At 40.5% G+C, this 14,546-nt stretch overlaps 1 protein-coding gene across 4 annotated transcripts; it reads right to left on the bottom strand.

Annotated features, from left to right (window-relative positions):
- Positions 1–2,029: 2,029 nt before the first annotated feature.
- On the bottom strand, positions 2,030–13,778 carry LEO1 (LEO1 homolog, Paf1/RNA polymerase II complex component). Of its 4 annotated transcripts, none has more exons than XM_054214664.1 (12): positions 13,667–13,778; positions 12,072–12,797; positions 11,712–11,819; positions 10,870–10,964; positions 10,052–10,197; positions 8,597–8,681; positions 8,159–8,253; positions 7,763–7,897; positions 7,022–7,157; positions 6,530–6,716; positions 6,168–6,265; positions 2,030–2,301 (listed from the first exon to the last, which is right to left on the bottom strand). In XM_054214664.1, exons 1-12 carry the CDS (start codon positions 13,722–13,724, stop codon positions 2,197–2,199), a joined length of 1,974 nt encoding a protein of 657 aa, XP_054070639.1. In that variant the 5' UTR covers positions 13,725–13,778; the 3' UTR covers positions 2,030–2,196. The 4 variants fall into 4 exon arrangements, with proteins under 4 accessions (XP_054070639.1, XP_054070640.1, XP_054070642.1 ...); XM_054214665.1 differs by having other exon boundaries at positions 11,712–11,816; XM_054214667.1 differs by having other exon boundaries at positions 2,229–2,297; positions 11,712–11,816.
- Between the last annotated feature and the right edge of the window lie 768 nt (positions 13,779–14,546).

Genomic DNA, 14,546 nt, shown 5'->3' with positions numbered 1-14,546 from the left:
CAACTAAAAAAATGCTGTGGATAAGGCTAAGTTCATTCAAGTGACTTTAATTACAAGATGATGATTAAACCAATTTAAGCTGAGAAAACACTTTCTAAAATTCCGTGTTTAAATAAGACTTTAAAAGAGCAATTTACAAAAGAAGACAGTGTAAAAAATTACTTCTTTTCATCTTTGTAATCCACAAAAAGCCTCATTTTTGGAAGCTAAAATGGAGCACTTACTTAGTAAAGGCTTAGTCAGCATCAAACCTATGAAAGCGATTAGAACACTTTCACTCTTAGGAGAGTAGCAAAAATAAAAACAGCCAACGCTTTAATTAAACTGACATAAAAGCAAGCACATCAGCAGTGAAATGATGGTGTGTTTCCATACGCCAAATTTGTTGTTTCAGAGGTATCTGGGAGGCTTTTATGTGAACGTACAGCACGTTACACCCACACAGAATGAGTCCCTCTGTAACAGCTGGCTTCTTCCTGAGGCTACAGAGGGAAAGCAGGTAACCTCATGTAAGGAACCAGTCTCCCAGCAGAGGCCTAAACTAAGAGGATTACAGGGTCAAAATTCCAGCAGATGGAGAAAGGTTTTATCTGCACACTAAAGAGGCACAGGAACTCTTAGATAACAATTTAATTATAGAAGAAAAACAAAAAAAAAAAGAACAGTTTCTCAGGCACTCAAGATTTCCGAGTTGACATTTTTCGCTTTGTTTTCGTACTTGCAAATGTCTACACTGCAGTCAGCTGCTCAGCAGAATATTTAACACCGGCAGAGCTCCGTCCTACTGCAGCTAGAACGCTCCCTGCACCTTCCAGGCAGGAGAAACAGACGTAGGGTATTTTGACAAACTGCTAGCCTAATTAAAGATGACAAAAGCAAGATGTCCAGACTGAAAGCTGTATCCAGGGAATGTCACGAGAGCAAATGCTCACCATGAGGCACTTGCACCCTTCTCCGTGTTACCCTGAGGTAACACAAATCCACATCATAAACTTCCCACAGCATCAGTCAATGGTTTTTGCTTAAAGAGGCCTTAAGCTAGTTCTCTTTTTTTTCTGTTACCTTTTTCAAGTCACATCCAAACTCTGTAGGACTGTGTGAAAAATCAGTTAACAATACAACACAGTTAACATCTGAATGCTCTCACCAATGAGACAAACTACATGGGGGATATTTCATCTCGGAAAGAAAGCATGGAAAAGTTCAGATATTTCTGCTAGCCTTTCCCCACTTCACAACTAGTACCGCATCATCAAATAAGGTGTTTAGAAATAGTGTATAAGCAGCAATGATTCTGTCCAGAACATTCTCCTCCAGTGGCTTCCCAGCTGAACAAACCTATTTATAAAACCAACCAGGAACAATAGGAAATAGCACCTTAAGGATTATATGAGATTCTGAGACACTGTTATTAGGATATATTTTTGTATTGTGGTTCATTTCACCTTTTAAAGGACACTTTCATTTCTGCTTGCAGAATTTTTTTAGTTTTGTTTAAATAAGTGCTTTTACTCTCACATTTACGTCACTAGCATGTGCCTATTATTATTGTTACTGGTATTATTATTATTAATGCTCAGGCAAGACATGGATCTTCATTCTAGGCTTCAATGCATGAAAAACAACAAGTGTCTTATGCGATCCGTGAACTATTCTAACTGCAGGAACTTCACAGTTTACTCAAACACGATAAGAAATATTTCCAGTCATCAAAATACACCAGCATGGTAATGTACTGTCCAGAGTCAACAGGAAATAAGGACTATCTAGGAAAAAAACCCCAGACTGTACCAATCATATGTTCTTCCAACCCTTCCGTACAAACGGTAAGCTAAACTGCCATACCCTTGTCAGGCAAACTTATCATTTAAGCATTCTATAAAGATTAGAATGATTTCACCTAATGAACTCAGTAAAAATCACTGATTAATTCAGTTGGACAACCAGTTACTACAACTGAAACGTACCGTGCAAGATAAAGATGGCACTGTCATGACCCCTGTTGCAATAAGAGAAAAATCTTAAAAAGTAAAAGGAAGTCAAAAAACTTTATTCACACCAGAAATGCAGACTTCAATGGAATTTTCCTTTATCAAAATAACCCCATTATGGTTACTTACATCTTTGCTGTAAGAGAACTGTACAATATATATATAAATATATATATATAAAAAAAGAGTCAACTTTTGTGCTTCCTTAATCGTCATCATCTTCCTCTTCATCGCTGATCACATATTTCTTATGCTTCTTACTTGCTTTGTCATCATCCTCTGCTTTTCTCTTTCCAGAAGGTTCACCTTCCTAAAGGCAAAAAAGGACAAAAATAAACCAACATACTTCAAGCTAAAATAAGAAACTCAGAAGAACAACAAAAAGACCTCAAAGTCTTTCTTTATTAGTTCTAGTTTTTCCATTTTGTGTTACTGCAATGCAGGACTGCTTATGTACCAGTACTTTATAAGTTCAGCCAGCATCGCTACCGGTCTCAAACCCCAGCCTAAGAGAGTCCACAACGCAGCTGCAGCTCCATTTACCTCCACGGACGTGCAACCATATCTGCTTCAAACTGAACTATGGCACGGAACTAATGCGTGTCACAGTCTGGATTTATGGCAGGTGCAAAATCATTCTCAGCAAGTCTTACGAGCACGGGCAATTCCTCGAATTCGTAGTGGATTTTTCAATACACAGAAGCTTTCCCTGCAGGCAGCCTGTGTAGCTTTGCTATATTTTCAGGGTATTGACACTTGTATGCCCTAAATTAGAGTTACTGAAGCAAAGAAGAAATTCAGTAAGCGGGCAGACATTTTGTTTGTTTGTTAATTTAAAAAAAAAAAAACAAAAAAACACAAAACCCACACACCACTCTGGCATAAAGGAAAAAGACTGATGAGAAACCACTAGTACTGAGAATCAACACCACAGTTTACGGTCCAAGAAATATAATGGTTTGTGAGGCTTCAAAGAGCTGGTCAAAGGAACTCAAATCATTGAGTTAATTAATTGTTTGCAAGCAATACTGACTTTAATTGTTAATTAATTGTTTGCAAGCAAATAATGACTTTAATAGGCTAGATGTCCAATTTTTAGCACCTAAATATAGAATCAACGGGGTGACTTTTATTCCACATGCATTTACACCAGTTCAGTTTGAATCATCCTTCCAAACAGCATTTTAAATAGGAACACTATGAAAATGTTCAATCAAACTGCAAATCGCCAGTGGTTAATGTAAAAAAATCAATTTTGGCATGAAGAACCAAGTAGTAACTCAAATCACCTTCAGGTCTAAGTAACCTTATCCCTTTTTCCATTTGTTGGTTTGGTTTTTAGGTGGGGGTTTTTTTTTGTGTTTGTTTTAAAAGCAACACAGATTACTTGGATTTTAAGAAGCAGCAGAGATTGAGTTTCAGAACTGTAAGGAATATTTTTTTATTCAAAGCATTTTATTCTGTATTAACATATTAAGTTAGTATGATGAGAATCTTGGTTAGGAAGGAATTTTAAGCATGGAAAACAGAAATTAGTAGGGGTGGGATTCTCAATGATAGCTTCTTCCTCAGAACGGGCATTCTTTTGTAATCTAGCTAGGCTATTGTTCAGTGTTTCATCTTCCTGTTTAGCAGAGTATCTCCATTAACTGCAGTAATAGTAAAACTACTTGCTGTGTGGTGATAAGGTGTATTAATAATAGATTGATGCTTTCAGTAACGGTAACAAATTGTTATCAGGACAAAGATTTGCTTTTATGTGCTGTCAGTCAACAACACAGCACAAGTCTGTGTACACGGAAGTCCGTGTTTCACGTATGCGGATACATACTACAAATACCCCACTTCCTACGTGGTGACTGAAAGTAAGCAGTTATGCAGCACTGAGTTTTTCTGGTAATACTGTAGCACCCCTCTGTGGCCCTGATGGGAATATTAAGGTTTAAGTCATGTAATTTTAAAATGGAGGCTGTCGTTCCTCAAGCAGCAGAGAAATGCTGTCGACTAGACCCTTTCTTCTGAGAGACTGGAACTGCGAAGTCCTGATATCGCTATATCATGAAATAGCAACTAGTACTGTCTTGTAAATAAACAACTCAATTTCTACTAACAGAGTTCACAAAGTTACACTTTCGCCTACATGCCTCGCTATGGCCGTCTCCTGGATTACTGTTGTATTTTCTGAAATACTACATTTTCCTCAATGTGTAATAAAAAGCCAGAATCTATTTCTCTGAAAGAAAAACTAATTTTTACATCTGCTTCATATTACAATGCCTATTAGTGGAAATACTCAGCTGACCATGTAAAAGGAGTAGCATCACAGCAGCAAGAACACGCACTCAGAATGCAGCAAACATCTAACGGGCTGGGAAGACAGACATGCCTCCCGAGAAGTTTGCAGGATAGAAATGCAAATGAGAGCAAACTTACTCCTTCAAAAATTAAGATTTCTTACATGATAGAGGTATGTGTCATACTGAAAACTATGTCCTGTATTGGTCATTTAAACATAACTTCGGCATTTCAGCAACTGTTGTTACAGAAGTCTGACACACATTCATTCACTAGAAGGACACACAGCAAGCTACGCTGCAAAATTACTCTTTTGAGAAGAAAAGGATGTTTTCTTAGGGAAGCCTCTAAAATTCAAGAATAAGATTCTAGCCACTTCAGCAGCTGTTAGAGTAGTACACGAGATATGACTGTAGGAAACCAACTGAAAGAAATCTTAGGGCAATAGTTAAAATAATTTAAACCATTAAAATAATACCTTAAAGGAAATAGTGATATAAAGCATTACAAAATATTCTGTTAAGTTTACTCTGATCTACTCAAACTTCCTTTTTTAACCTTCTGTGTGATATTCTATGCATAAACTTTTAAATAAAATATAATTTACACTAAAACTGGACAGGAAGATTAATCAAACTAGCACGCCAGCATAAAAACACCTCTCTCAACCTGCAAGGTAGTAATGAGAACCTGTTAAGCTAAGTCAGTTTGTATTTATTACTCTGCCACATAAGTGAAGGTGACCATCAGCAGAGCTCCTAAGCCGTGCTCAGCTTCAGAGAAACGCAAGCACACCCGCAACGCGGGGCTGCACTATGTACATCAACAGCAAGGTGACAGTAATACAGAACTCGTGATGTCTAAAAGCAATCAAACTAATGGGCTCCTAAAACCAAGTAGGCCAAACGCCGCCCCAACCCAATTCCCTCTTGAACAGGGCAGTGGGAAGCCAGAGAGCCTGCATCGACTGCCATTTGTCATGAACTCCAGAATTCCCCCCTCTTTCAGCATCCCGAGGTGCACAGTACATGTCCTGTGGCTCTTTGCCACAGGAGCGTTTCACAACGAGAAGCAGGAGTCAGGCAAATAGACTACACAGGTACAGCTGCTACGGGACAGAGTCCATATGCATCCTGGTTCCACTTCTACCACTGGATGAAAACAGTTAAGTTTTAATCTCAGAAACGGTATCTGTAAATTTTGAGAAGCGTTACACTGTAGTGCTGTATCAGAAGAAGTGACATTACTTGAAATGACCTAAACCTCAAGACACGATATACACAAAGATTCATTTGCATATACCCAGCAGTGATAAATTACAAACCAATAAAACACAATTTTAGAAGAGGGAACAGCACTACTGCTGGAGCTAACAGTTAACTTGATCATGGCCTCATGTTTAGGATGGTACTTGGGTGATGGATACCTATTTAGCAATGGACATTAACTCAGTTTTTTAACTCTTCTATTTAAAAGAGCAGAAATACAACGTGAAAATGCTTCTGCTATTTCCAAATAAACAGAAGAGGATGATGCAGCTTAGGAGACAACACTGCACCAGGATTCCAATCTTGAGTCTTCTAACTCCTGACATAATTTTGGTAAAGTCACTTTTACATAACTCTGCATAAATTTTTCCCTCTTTAAGTCAGCAATAACAATAGTGACCTCCTTCGGGAATCACTCAGGTCTATGAACTAATGCAGTATGTAAGAAATCAGTGATTAATTACCATGGAAAGCATGCCAAGTCAAATAATACATTCATCACAGCATAAATGAAACTACAAAATTCTCAGCTTTAAAAAAAATAAAATACGTTTAGTGTAGGAAACGTTCCTGACTGAAAACGAGCAGCTTACGAACAAAATCTTTTTCTCACCTCATCACTAGTAAGTTTCTTTGCCTTAAGTAGTCTTTGTGTTTTATCTTCATCTGAGCCTTCATCACTGTCAGAAGAGTAGATTCTAGCACGTTCCTCTACAGAGAAAAATGAAAACAAAAATATTCATCCGTAATTGATGGGGAAGAGAGAATACTAAAAATAATTCTCTTCCATTTAGTCCCACAAAAAGCTGGCAGAATCTAACTCCAGATAAACAAAATAAACTATACAAACTGAATTCATGCCTCCTTGTGTATCAAATGAACTGGCAAAATACAGTCTTACCAGGACTCTCCTATGAAACTAATCCATCTGAATCACACAGGCACTACTTATGTGCTGTTAAGTTTTATTATTACCTCTGATGCCACCTTTGTATCTGTTTTTGATAGCTGCTAGACTGATTGCATCGTCTCCCTCATCCTCTTCATCATAGCGGTCAGGTTCCAAATAATTTGCACTCAGGCCACGCTGATGCTGCTTCTCCCGCATTCTTCGCTGCTGAGATTCTCTACGAATGGAAGCTCTTAATCTCTCCTCTTCTTTCTGTCCAAAGAAAGAAGCAATATATAAAGATTGAGGGGAGAAAAACCACAAACCAACTCAAGAGCACACTGCATTCTACTGTAACTTTTGAAACAATTTCACAGCAGTGTAAAGATTGTACATATTCTGATTTTTTGTAATCTGTAAGCTTAAGCAAACTGCACCCATGGCTAACAACTCCAAAATACACTCTGTTTCTCTGTTTTTCATAAAGTCATAAAATGTTCAGAAATGTTCAGCTATATTACAGTTGTGATTTTTTTTTAGATTAAATCAGCCGATAAGAGAGTTCCATACCACAATACCTTAATCATTTCTGTGCGCTGAGACTCTGGATCACGACCTGCCATCGGCAAAATACGAATCTTCTGGGTCTTTGAACATCTGTCTGCCAGAGACAGAGTCATCTTCCTGTGAGTGGCACTGTCCGTAGAGTGTGGCCTGTTAAAAAATTGCTCAGGGTTAAATACTTCTTCAAGGAACGTATCCATTTTTAAAGGACAGCATACTTAATATTTCAAAGATTCACCTGCACAAAAGTAAAAGCATCATCCTTTTTTCCTTTTTTTTTAAATTTATTTTGTTTCTGTGCATTGTAACAGCTACTGGGGACATCAATTCCTCTCTCAGCAAACCATCTGCAGTCCATTAGCAGCCTAAATAATCATCCTCATATTTCACATCAATATCCCAGGACATAATGATCATCTTGATAGCAATTGCGCATCAGAAGAAAGGTTAATTTTAGGGAATATTAATATTCTTTCCAATTCAGATGAGGACTTGCACTTAAAAATGCAAATTAAAATATATATAAAAAAATACAGGTAGCCTACATATTGCAGCGAACAGTATATTAACCTTTCAAACTGTGACACCTAATTTAGGAAAAATCTTACTGAATTATTGACTTGGAAAACAGCACATTCTCATAAAAAAGTTAAGTTCTGAAGGTTTACGAACTGCTATGTCTTATCTTTATATGCTAGTTACAACACTCAATTGCAAAAGAAGTACCAACATTTGATATAGCACAGCATGCTTACCTGAAGGTTAACTTTGTCTTGAAAACAGCCTGTCCTTGTAGACCCGTCCCTTGTCTGATAAACAAATGGTTGTGATCTCCCTGTAGTGGCGCCTTGTACACGTCAAACACCTCGTTGCCCAAGTGGAGAGACATGCTTAAAAGAGATTCATGTATCAGTTATTTGATAAAGCCACTACAGTCTGGGGTTTGCTTCACTTATAAATGGAGAAAGCCTTAATGTTTCTGGTTTATATATAGCAAATAATTATATTTCAATCCAAACTAAGCAGAGACTAACACGATTTCTGCTGTGCAGAACTGACATCAAAGTTTGTTGACCTTCCAATTCAGCACGCCGTGGCATTTCACTGTAAGAACAACTGTATTCCTTCAATAGAAAAAAATGCAAACTCACCTTCCATCTGACCATTTGACTATCCGCGCATTACTTTCTCTGATCTCATTCCCTTCCTCATCTCGTCGCATGCGCCATCGTATTGTGTTTTCCACCTACGGGGAAAAAAACCCACAAAACACTTTTTCTAACACATAGTAAGGGATACTGTGGTAAAACATATTCTATGTAGGTCAAGAATTACAGCCGGAAAGACTAGATAATTTGCTGCATGGTGCAAAGAAATTAAGGTGAAATGTAGTGCTTTTATAGGGGAAATGCAGCTGTCAAGCATTTTTTAATTTATTACTAAAATGGATCAATTTTCCTGACTGCTGAACTGGTCCACAATTTCACAATCTGAACCATAACTCTAAACACTATTCAAAAACACCTGAAAGACTTTGAAGAAACATGGCTAGATGAGTGTAAAAGAGAAAAGGAAAATTAACATTATACCTTGAGTTTTAACCTAGTTCTGCCCTCTTCATCAAGCATCTCCTCATCTTCAAATTCATCTTCATAATACTGGGGATCAAAAGGTCTGCAACAAATTATATAATACAGTCTTTATTCTTCTAAAAATTAATCCAGATTATTCTCGAGTTGTGCAAAATAACAGGTACTTGAAAGGTTTAAATTATACACTGCACACAACAGCAGGCACTGCAGCTGCGAGACAGCCGTTGCTGCAGTAATGTAATTTACTGCATTGATCCTCCACCACAGGAGGCCCACCCAAGCGTCTTCACTACTGTGAACTGCAGCCACTTCAACATTCAGACCCTCTAAATGGCTCTAGCTAAAGAAAGCAAGTCTGCCTCAGAAAATACTGTTTCCTTAGTAGCAGGACGACAAGGTCAGGGTTAAGTCTGGAACAAAATACATACAATATTGTACAGAGAAAATAAAAACTATTCTTTTATAAATGTGGTGAATTAGGGATTTTCTAAGCGCACAATCTTTGTAATTTTTTTATTTGAATCTCAAATCCCCTTCCTTTCCACAGGGAAAGGAAGATGAGATTGTTTTTCCCTCTCTTCCTTCAAAAAACCTGACTGTGGTGGGAGTGAGTGGCGGAAGGCCATTCCCTAGCCTCCCCTTCCCAATAACTTCCAGGCTGTTGCAAGGGAAAGAAGCGATAAATGGACTCTGCTACCATATAATCCTATTTTCAGTTCTGTCTGACCCCCAGAGATCCCCAGGACTCTCCTCATTGATTACAGCCCCTAACTGGATTCTTAACAGTTCTCTTCTGAAACAGTCCATAGCACGAACGCCAGGAAGAATGATTTAACTAACGCACAACAGAAACAATGCTACACTGCCAGCTAACAAGACACCTATTAAATAATGCACAAATTTGCAAGAAGTGCTGAGTGTGGGCTTTAGGGCCAAACCTAACATCAAAACCAACTCTAATAATTTATTTTGTTTCTCCTTATGAATTGCAGAAAATTTCTTTACCTTGGGTTAGGTAAATAGGAAAATGAGTAACCAGCCTCTTCATAGTTAAACAGCACATTTAGCACACACAAATAAAAAAGGGCTTATTCTAAAATTCAAAATGATGTTTTTATCACTCAAAAGTGCACAAAGATCCTGTGCATTTGTCTTTCAGATCCGAGAGCCTGAACCTATGTGTAAAAGTCAACTGATAGCATGTGCTTTCAATTAAATCGTATTGTTTTTAAAGACAGGAAGTTATTAAATCAAGCTGAAACTCAAGCTCATAAGAAAATTAGTCAGCACTTGATTAGATAACAACAATAGATATTACTATTGACCGATCACAACCAAAAGCGTGCATCTTAATGTCAACCATTTTAAATATGAACAACAAATCTAATTGTATCACCGAAACAAAAGCAATATAGGGGAACCTTATCAATCACATATTTAACGTGCAATTACCTGGGCTCCACGCTAAGGAAGTTGGGCAGCTTCACAAAATACAAATCATTACCCAAGTCTGTGTTTACTTTCGGTATTTCTACCTCTATTCTAGTCTCTGGAATAGGTTCTTCTTCCTGCTGTTCTTGACTCAGTCCATTCTCATCCTAATGAAAAGAAAGGAGAATAGGAGCATAAGTGAAAAAGTCTGGCTACTGTTGCTCTAATAAGCACTTACATTTTGCTTAAAGAAATGTCATCCGTGTGCACAGAGAGAGATCAAGATGCTTTGGGTAAAAGAACTTGCGCATTTTTAGTGAAAGCAATTCAATTCAGCAGTTTCATATGCCACTTAAAGGCATTTCAAACACCACTGGAAACTCAAAGAGACCAAAGACAGTAAGGAAACAGCAAAGGAGCTGACATACAGTTTTCAGCTAAGCACTGGAGAGTAAGTGGGGGACAACTTTTCCCTGATTAAAACAATATTTTTATGTATTATCAAGACACAACATGAAAATATTTGTCAAACAGCTGTACTAAGGTACCAAAGACAGCTATGACTTTGTATTTCACTTGATGGCAATCAAAATCACCCATTATATTTCTTTCAAGTACAAAAAGTGGAGCAGGGATGGAAGAAGGCAGATAAATGAATGCATCTACTATTGCTATGTATGAAGCTTTAATAATTCTTTTAGCTAGGGCAAAATGATCTGTAATGCTTATTTAATGCTGTTACTCCTTTTTTTCCACTAAAATATTAGCAAACCTCATCGGTGTTCTACACTTCAGAGTGGAATGGCATGCTAATTATTTCAAAAGTCAAATCTACTCACAATGGGCTGTCCTGGAGTTGGTGGCTTGTCTTCTCCGTCGCTTCCTGAGGAAATGTCATCTGCACCTCCAAACAGATCCATGACATCTGCATGCTCTTGAGCAGAAAAATTACTATTTTAAAACAAACATATATATGCGCGCACACACCCCTGCATGCAAGCACGCTCACAGAAAAAAAGATTAACACATCCTTCACTTTTATTACCGCTTAATATCACCTACAAAGGTTAAAAGCTGCAAATGTTATGAGGCATGCATTATTCTCTTATCTTGAAAAACAGTTTTCGCATTATTTTTAAGCTAAGGATTCCAGGTATGTTTTCCTGGAAAGGCTCTATCAAATAAGAGAATCTAGTTGAAAAACAGCAACAGAAGAACAAGTGTAAGATCATCCTTTACTCAAGTAAACAATTTAAATATATGTAAACAGCAACTTTATTAAGCATTTTGGAGGTTTTGCCCCTCAGAAGAATCAATACCTCTTTCTCAGCCAGCTAAACATCACAAAAACCAGTATAAATTCTCTGTGCTGCTCTGATTAGAGGCACCATTTCTTAACATCTTTCAGTAAAAACGTGTGAAACAACATTTGCAAAAGAAAAGCTCTGTCTTTCATGGAGGAGACTGAGAGACTGACAGAGCTAACTAGAGACAATCAGCAGAAACAGCATGTACTTCCCCAGACAGAATTCTTGCTATGCCGATTTGTTATTTCCTTGGCACTATAGTTACACCATATAGCAAGCGCTATCAATTTTATCAAGTTCTGTAGTAGATCAATGGCGTGTTTAAGATGAGAATTAAATGAACCAAAAATCCACAAAACAATGCCTCCATTTACCTTTCTGTCCTTCTGTATCACTGTCCACTTCTGAATCCGATGCAATTGGTTTCTTTCGCTTCATTCGCAGAATTTCATCTTCACTGTCACTGCCCCTTGCAGACTCTACTAAGGAGCATAATTATTCTCAGCAAATTAAAAATTTTGTTCCATGTATTTTAAAATTCCTTTGTATTAGTAAGTTGAGTCAGATGAAAAGGAATTTAAAAACATGGCATAAAAAAATCATTACAAAGATGACTATAGTTGAAAGCTATACGATTAATGCCTTTACATTGAAGTCTGAATCTTTTCAGGCCAATATAAATAAAATAGAGAGATCAAACCAGAAGCAAATCATACCACTATATTCCATCCTACCAGATTTATGCTCTTGGTCCTCCTCATCGGAATGTTGGGCCCTTTCGTCATCGTCAGAGTTCTGCATCTTCTCCTCGTCAGAATGCTGGGCCCTTTCATCATCATCGGAGTTCTGCATCTTCTCCTCATCTGAGGCCTGCGGCCTCTCCTCATCATCCGAGTTCTGCATTTTCTCCTCGTCTGAGTTCTGGAGTCTTTCCTCATCATCAGACATCTGTGGCCTTTCATCTTCATCAGAGTTCTGCACTTTCTCCTCGTCTTCAGAGTTCTGCTGTCTCTCCTCATCATCGGAGTTCTGCTGCCTCTCCTCATCGTCTGACTGATCACTTTTGTCCTCCTTGCCCCACTTCTCATCCTCCGAATGTGCTTTCTCGGAACCATCTCCCTCTGAATGATGACTGCCTTCATCTGAGGCATGCCCCCGATCATCCTCCTCATCATCATGAGCAGCTTCTGAAACGCTGTGCTGGTCCGCGTCTGACTGATCGTTATCTTCATGCTCCGAATGTCCCGAAGCTTCAGAGCGATTGTAGGATCGTTCAGAGTGGTTGTCACTCCCTGTGTGATGGGATGCCCCTTCATCCTCGCTATCATCTCCAAATAGCTCCTTATTACTAGGTTTTATTGCCTCCCTGTCGTCATCCTGGTCACTGTCACTTCCAGAAGCATTACTACCAGAGCCAGCATTCTCCTGATCGGAATCAGATTCAGATCCAGAATCGGAATCTGCAAAACAAACATCGCCCTTTCAAGAGCTAGAATGCCCCTATAAGGATGCACACAAGATGATGGGCATCGCTTTAAAAAAGCCACACACAAACAACCCCCCCCAACCTCTAAAAAGCCACAGAGCTTACAGAGAACTGTAAGAAAGAACTATAAAAATTACCTAGAACAATAAAATAGTGTCTAGCAATAAAGGAACAGCCAATGAAAGGCACAATGAAAAATTATGGATGCCACATAAAGTTTCAAACCACAAGCTATGATCTAGGATACTGGAGCTGTATAAAGAATAAGCAATTATAAAGAAGAAAATAACATTTGAAACAGTGAGGGCTTAAAATATGTAAATACACATATATGACTTACGAGATGCTACAAATCTAAAACTGTCATCGTTTCTTTAATCCAAGTTAGCTGCCTCACACACCCTGACGCGTTGGTTACCATGGAGCTACTCTTGAACGCTGAGCTTGGCGAACAACGTTTCAAGCAGGAAAACAAAGGCACAACTGCCTTGGAAAACAGTTTACAGAGATTGAGAGAAGCATTTTAAAGATGTAAAAGCGACCTGAATCGGGAGCTGTTCCACCGTTTTTCTTTAGACACTGACGACAGCTGAAACTTATCCAGGTACCGAGGGGCAAGCAGGGAACCCGCCTTGCTTTCGCCAGCCTGGGCCCAGACGCTTGGCTTTTGCCCCCCGTCAGGGGCGGAGAGTCCCCGCACACCGCTCGCTCGCTCCCTCCCCGCCCCCGGCCCCGTCGCCAGGCCGGGCCCGCTCCCTCCCCGCGCCTGAGGCGGTGTCGCGGCCCAGGCAGCCGCGGGGTGGGGAGGGAGAGAGGGAATGAGGGGAAACGGCGGCCCCGCACCTTTCTGCTCGGCCTCCGAGTCGGCGTCGCTGCCGAAGAGCTCCTCCATGTCCGCCATGGCGAGGGGACGGCCCGCCGCGCGCCCGCCGCCACGCCGCGGCGCCGCTCAGTGACGCACGTACGCAGCGCCGCACGGCCCCGGGGAGGGAGGAAGGGGGAAGAAGGAGGGAGGCCGCTCTTAAAGGGAACGCGCCCCGCGGCCATTACCGGCGGTAACCGCCTGTCGGCGATAGGCCGCGACCGAGGCGTGCCGAGGAAGCGGGAACGGCTTATGAACGTAGCGGGTGGCGTTGCGAGGAAGCAGCGAAGGCGGGCGTGGGCACAGCCGCAGGGCCTGTCAGAGGGGATGGGCAGGACCCGGCCGCAGCGCGAACATGACCATTTCTCTGCACGTTTCACGTCTGCGCCCGCCCCGGCGGCCGGCTCCCCGCGCGGCCTTACGGCGCGCAGGCGTACCTTCCTCTCGCTAGCACTTGTTGGGCGCAGCCCCCCTGCTCTACTGCCGTCAGGTGTCGATGCAAGTTCTCCATCAGCCCCAGGCGGGCGATAGACCTTGCTGCTGCTTGGCGTTGGTGGAGGAGCTCGGCCCAACCGCGTTCTGGAGCCCCTCTGCTGTGGAACAGGCTGAGAGAGTTGGCCTTGTTCTGCCTGGAGAAGAGAAGGCTCTGGGGAGACCTTATAGCAGCCTTCCAGTACCTGAAGGAGCTACAGGAAAGATGGGGAGGGACTCTTGATCAGGGAGTGGAGCGACAGGACAAGGGGTAACGGTTTTAAACTGAAAGAGGAGAAAATTAGATTAGATACTAGGAAGAAATTCTTTATTGTGGGGGTGGTGAGACACTGGAACAGGTTGCCCAGAGAAGCTGTGGCTGCCCCATCC

This window comes from Rissa tridactyla, chromosome 9, assembly GCF_028500815.1.
Source record: "Rissa tridactyla isolate bRisTri1 chromosome 9, bRisTri1.patW.cur.20221130, whole genome shotgun sequence".
Lineage (NCBI taxonomy): Eukaryota > Metazoa > Chordata > Aves > Charadriiformes > Laridae > Rissa > Rissa tridactyla.
Note: the sequence above shows the minus strand (reverse complement) of the source record. Positions and strands in the feature narration are given on the sequence as shown.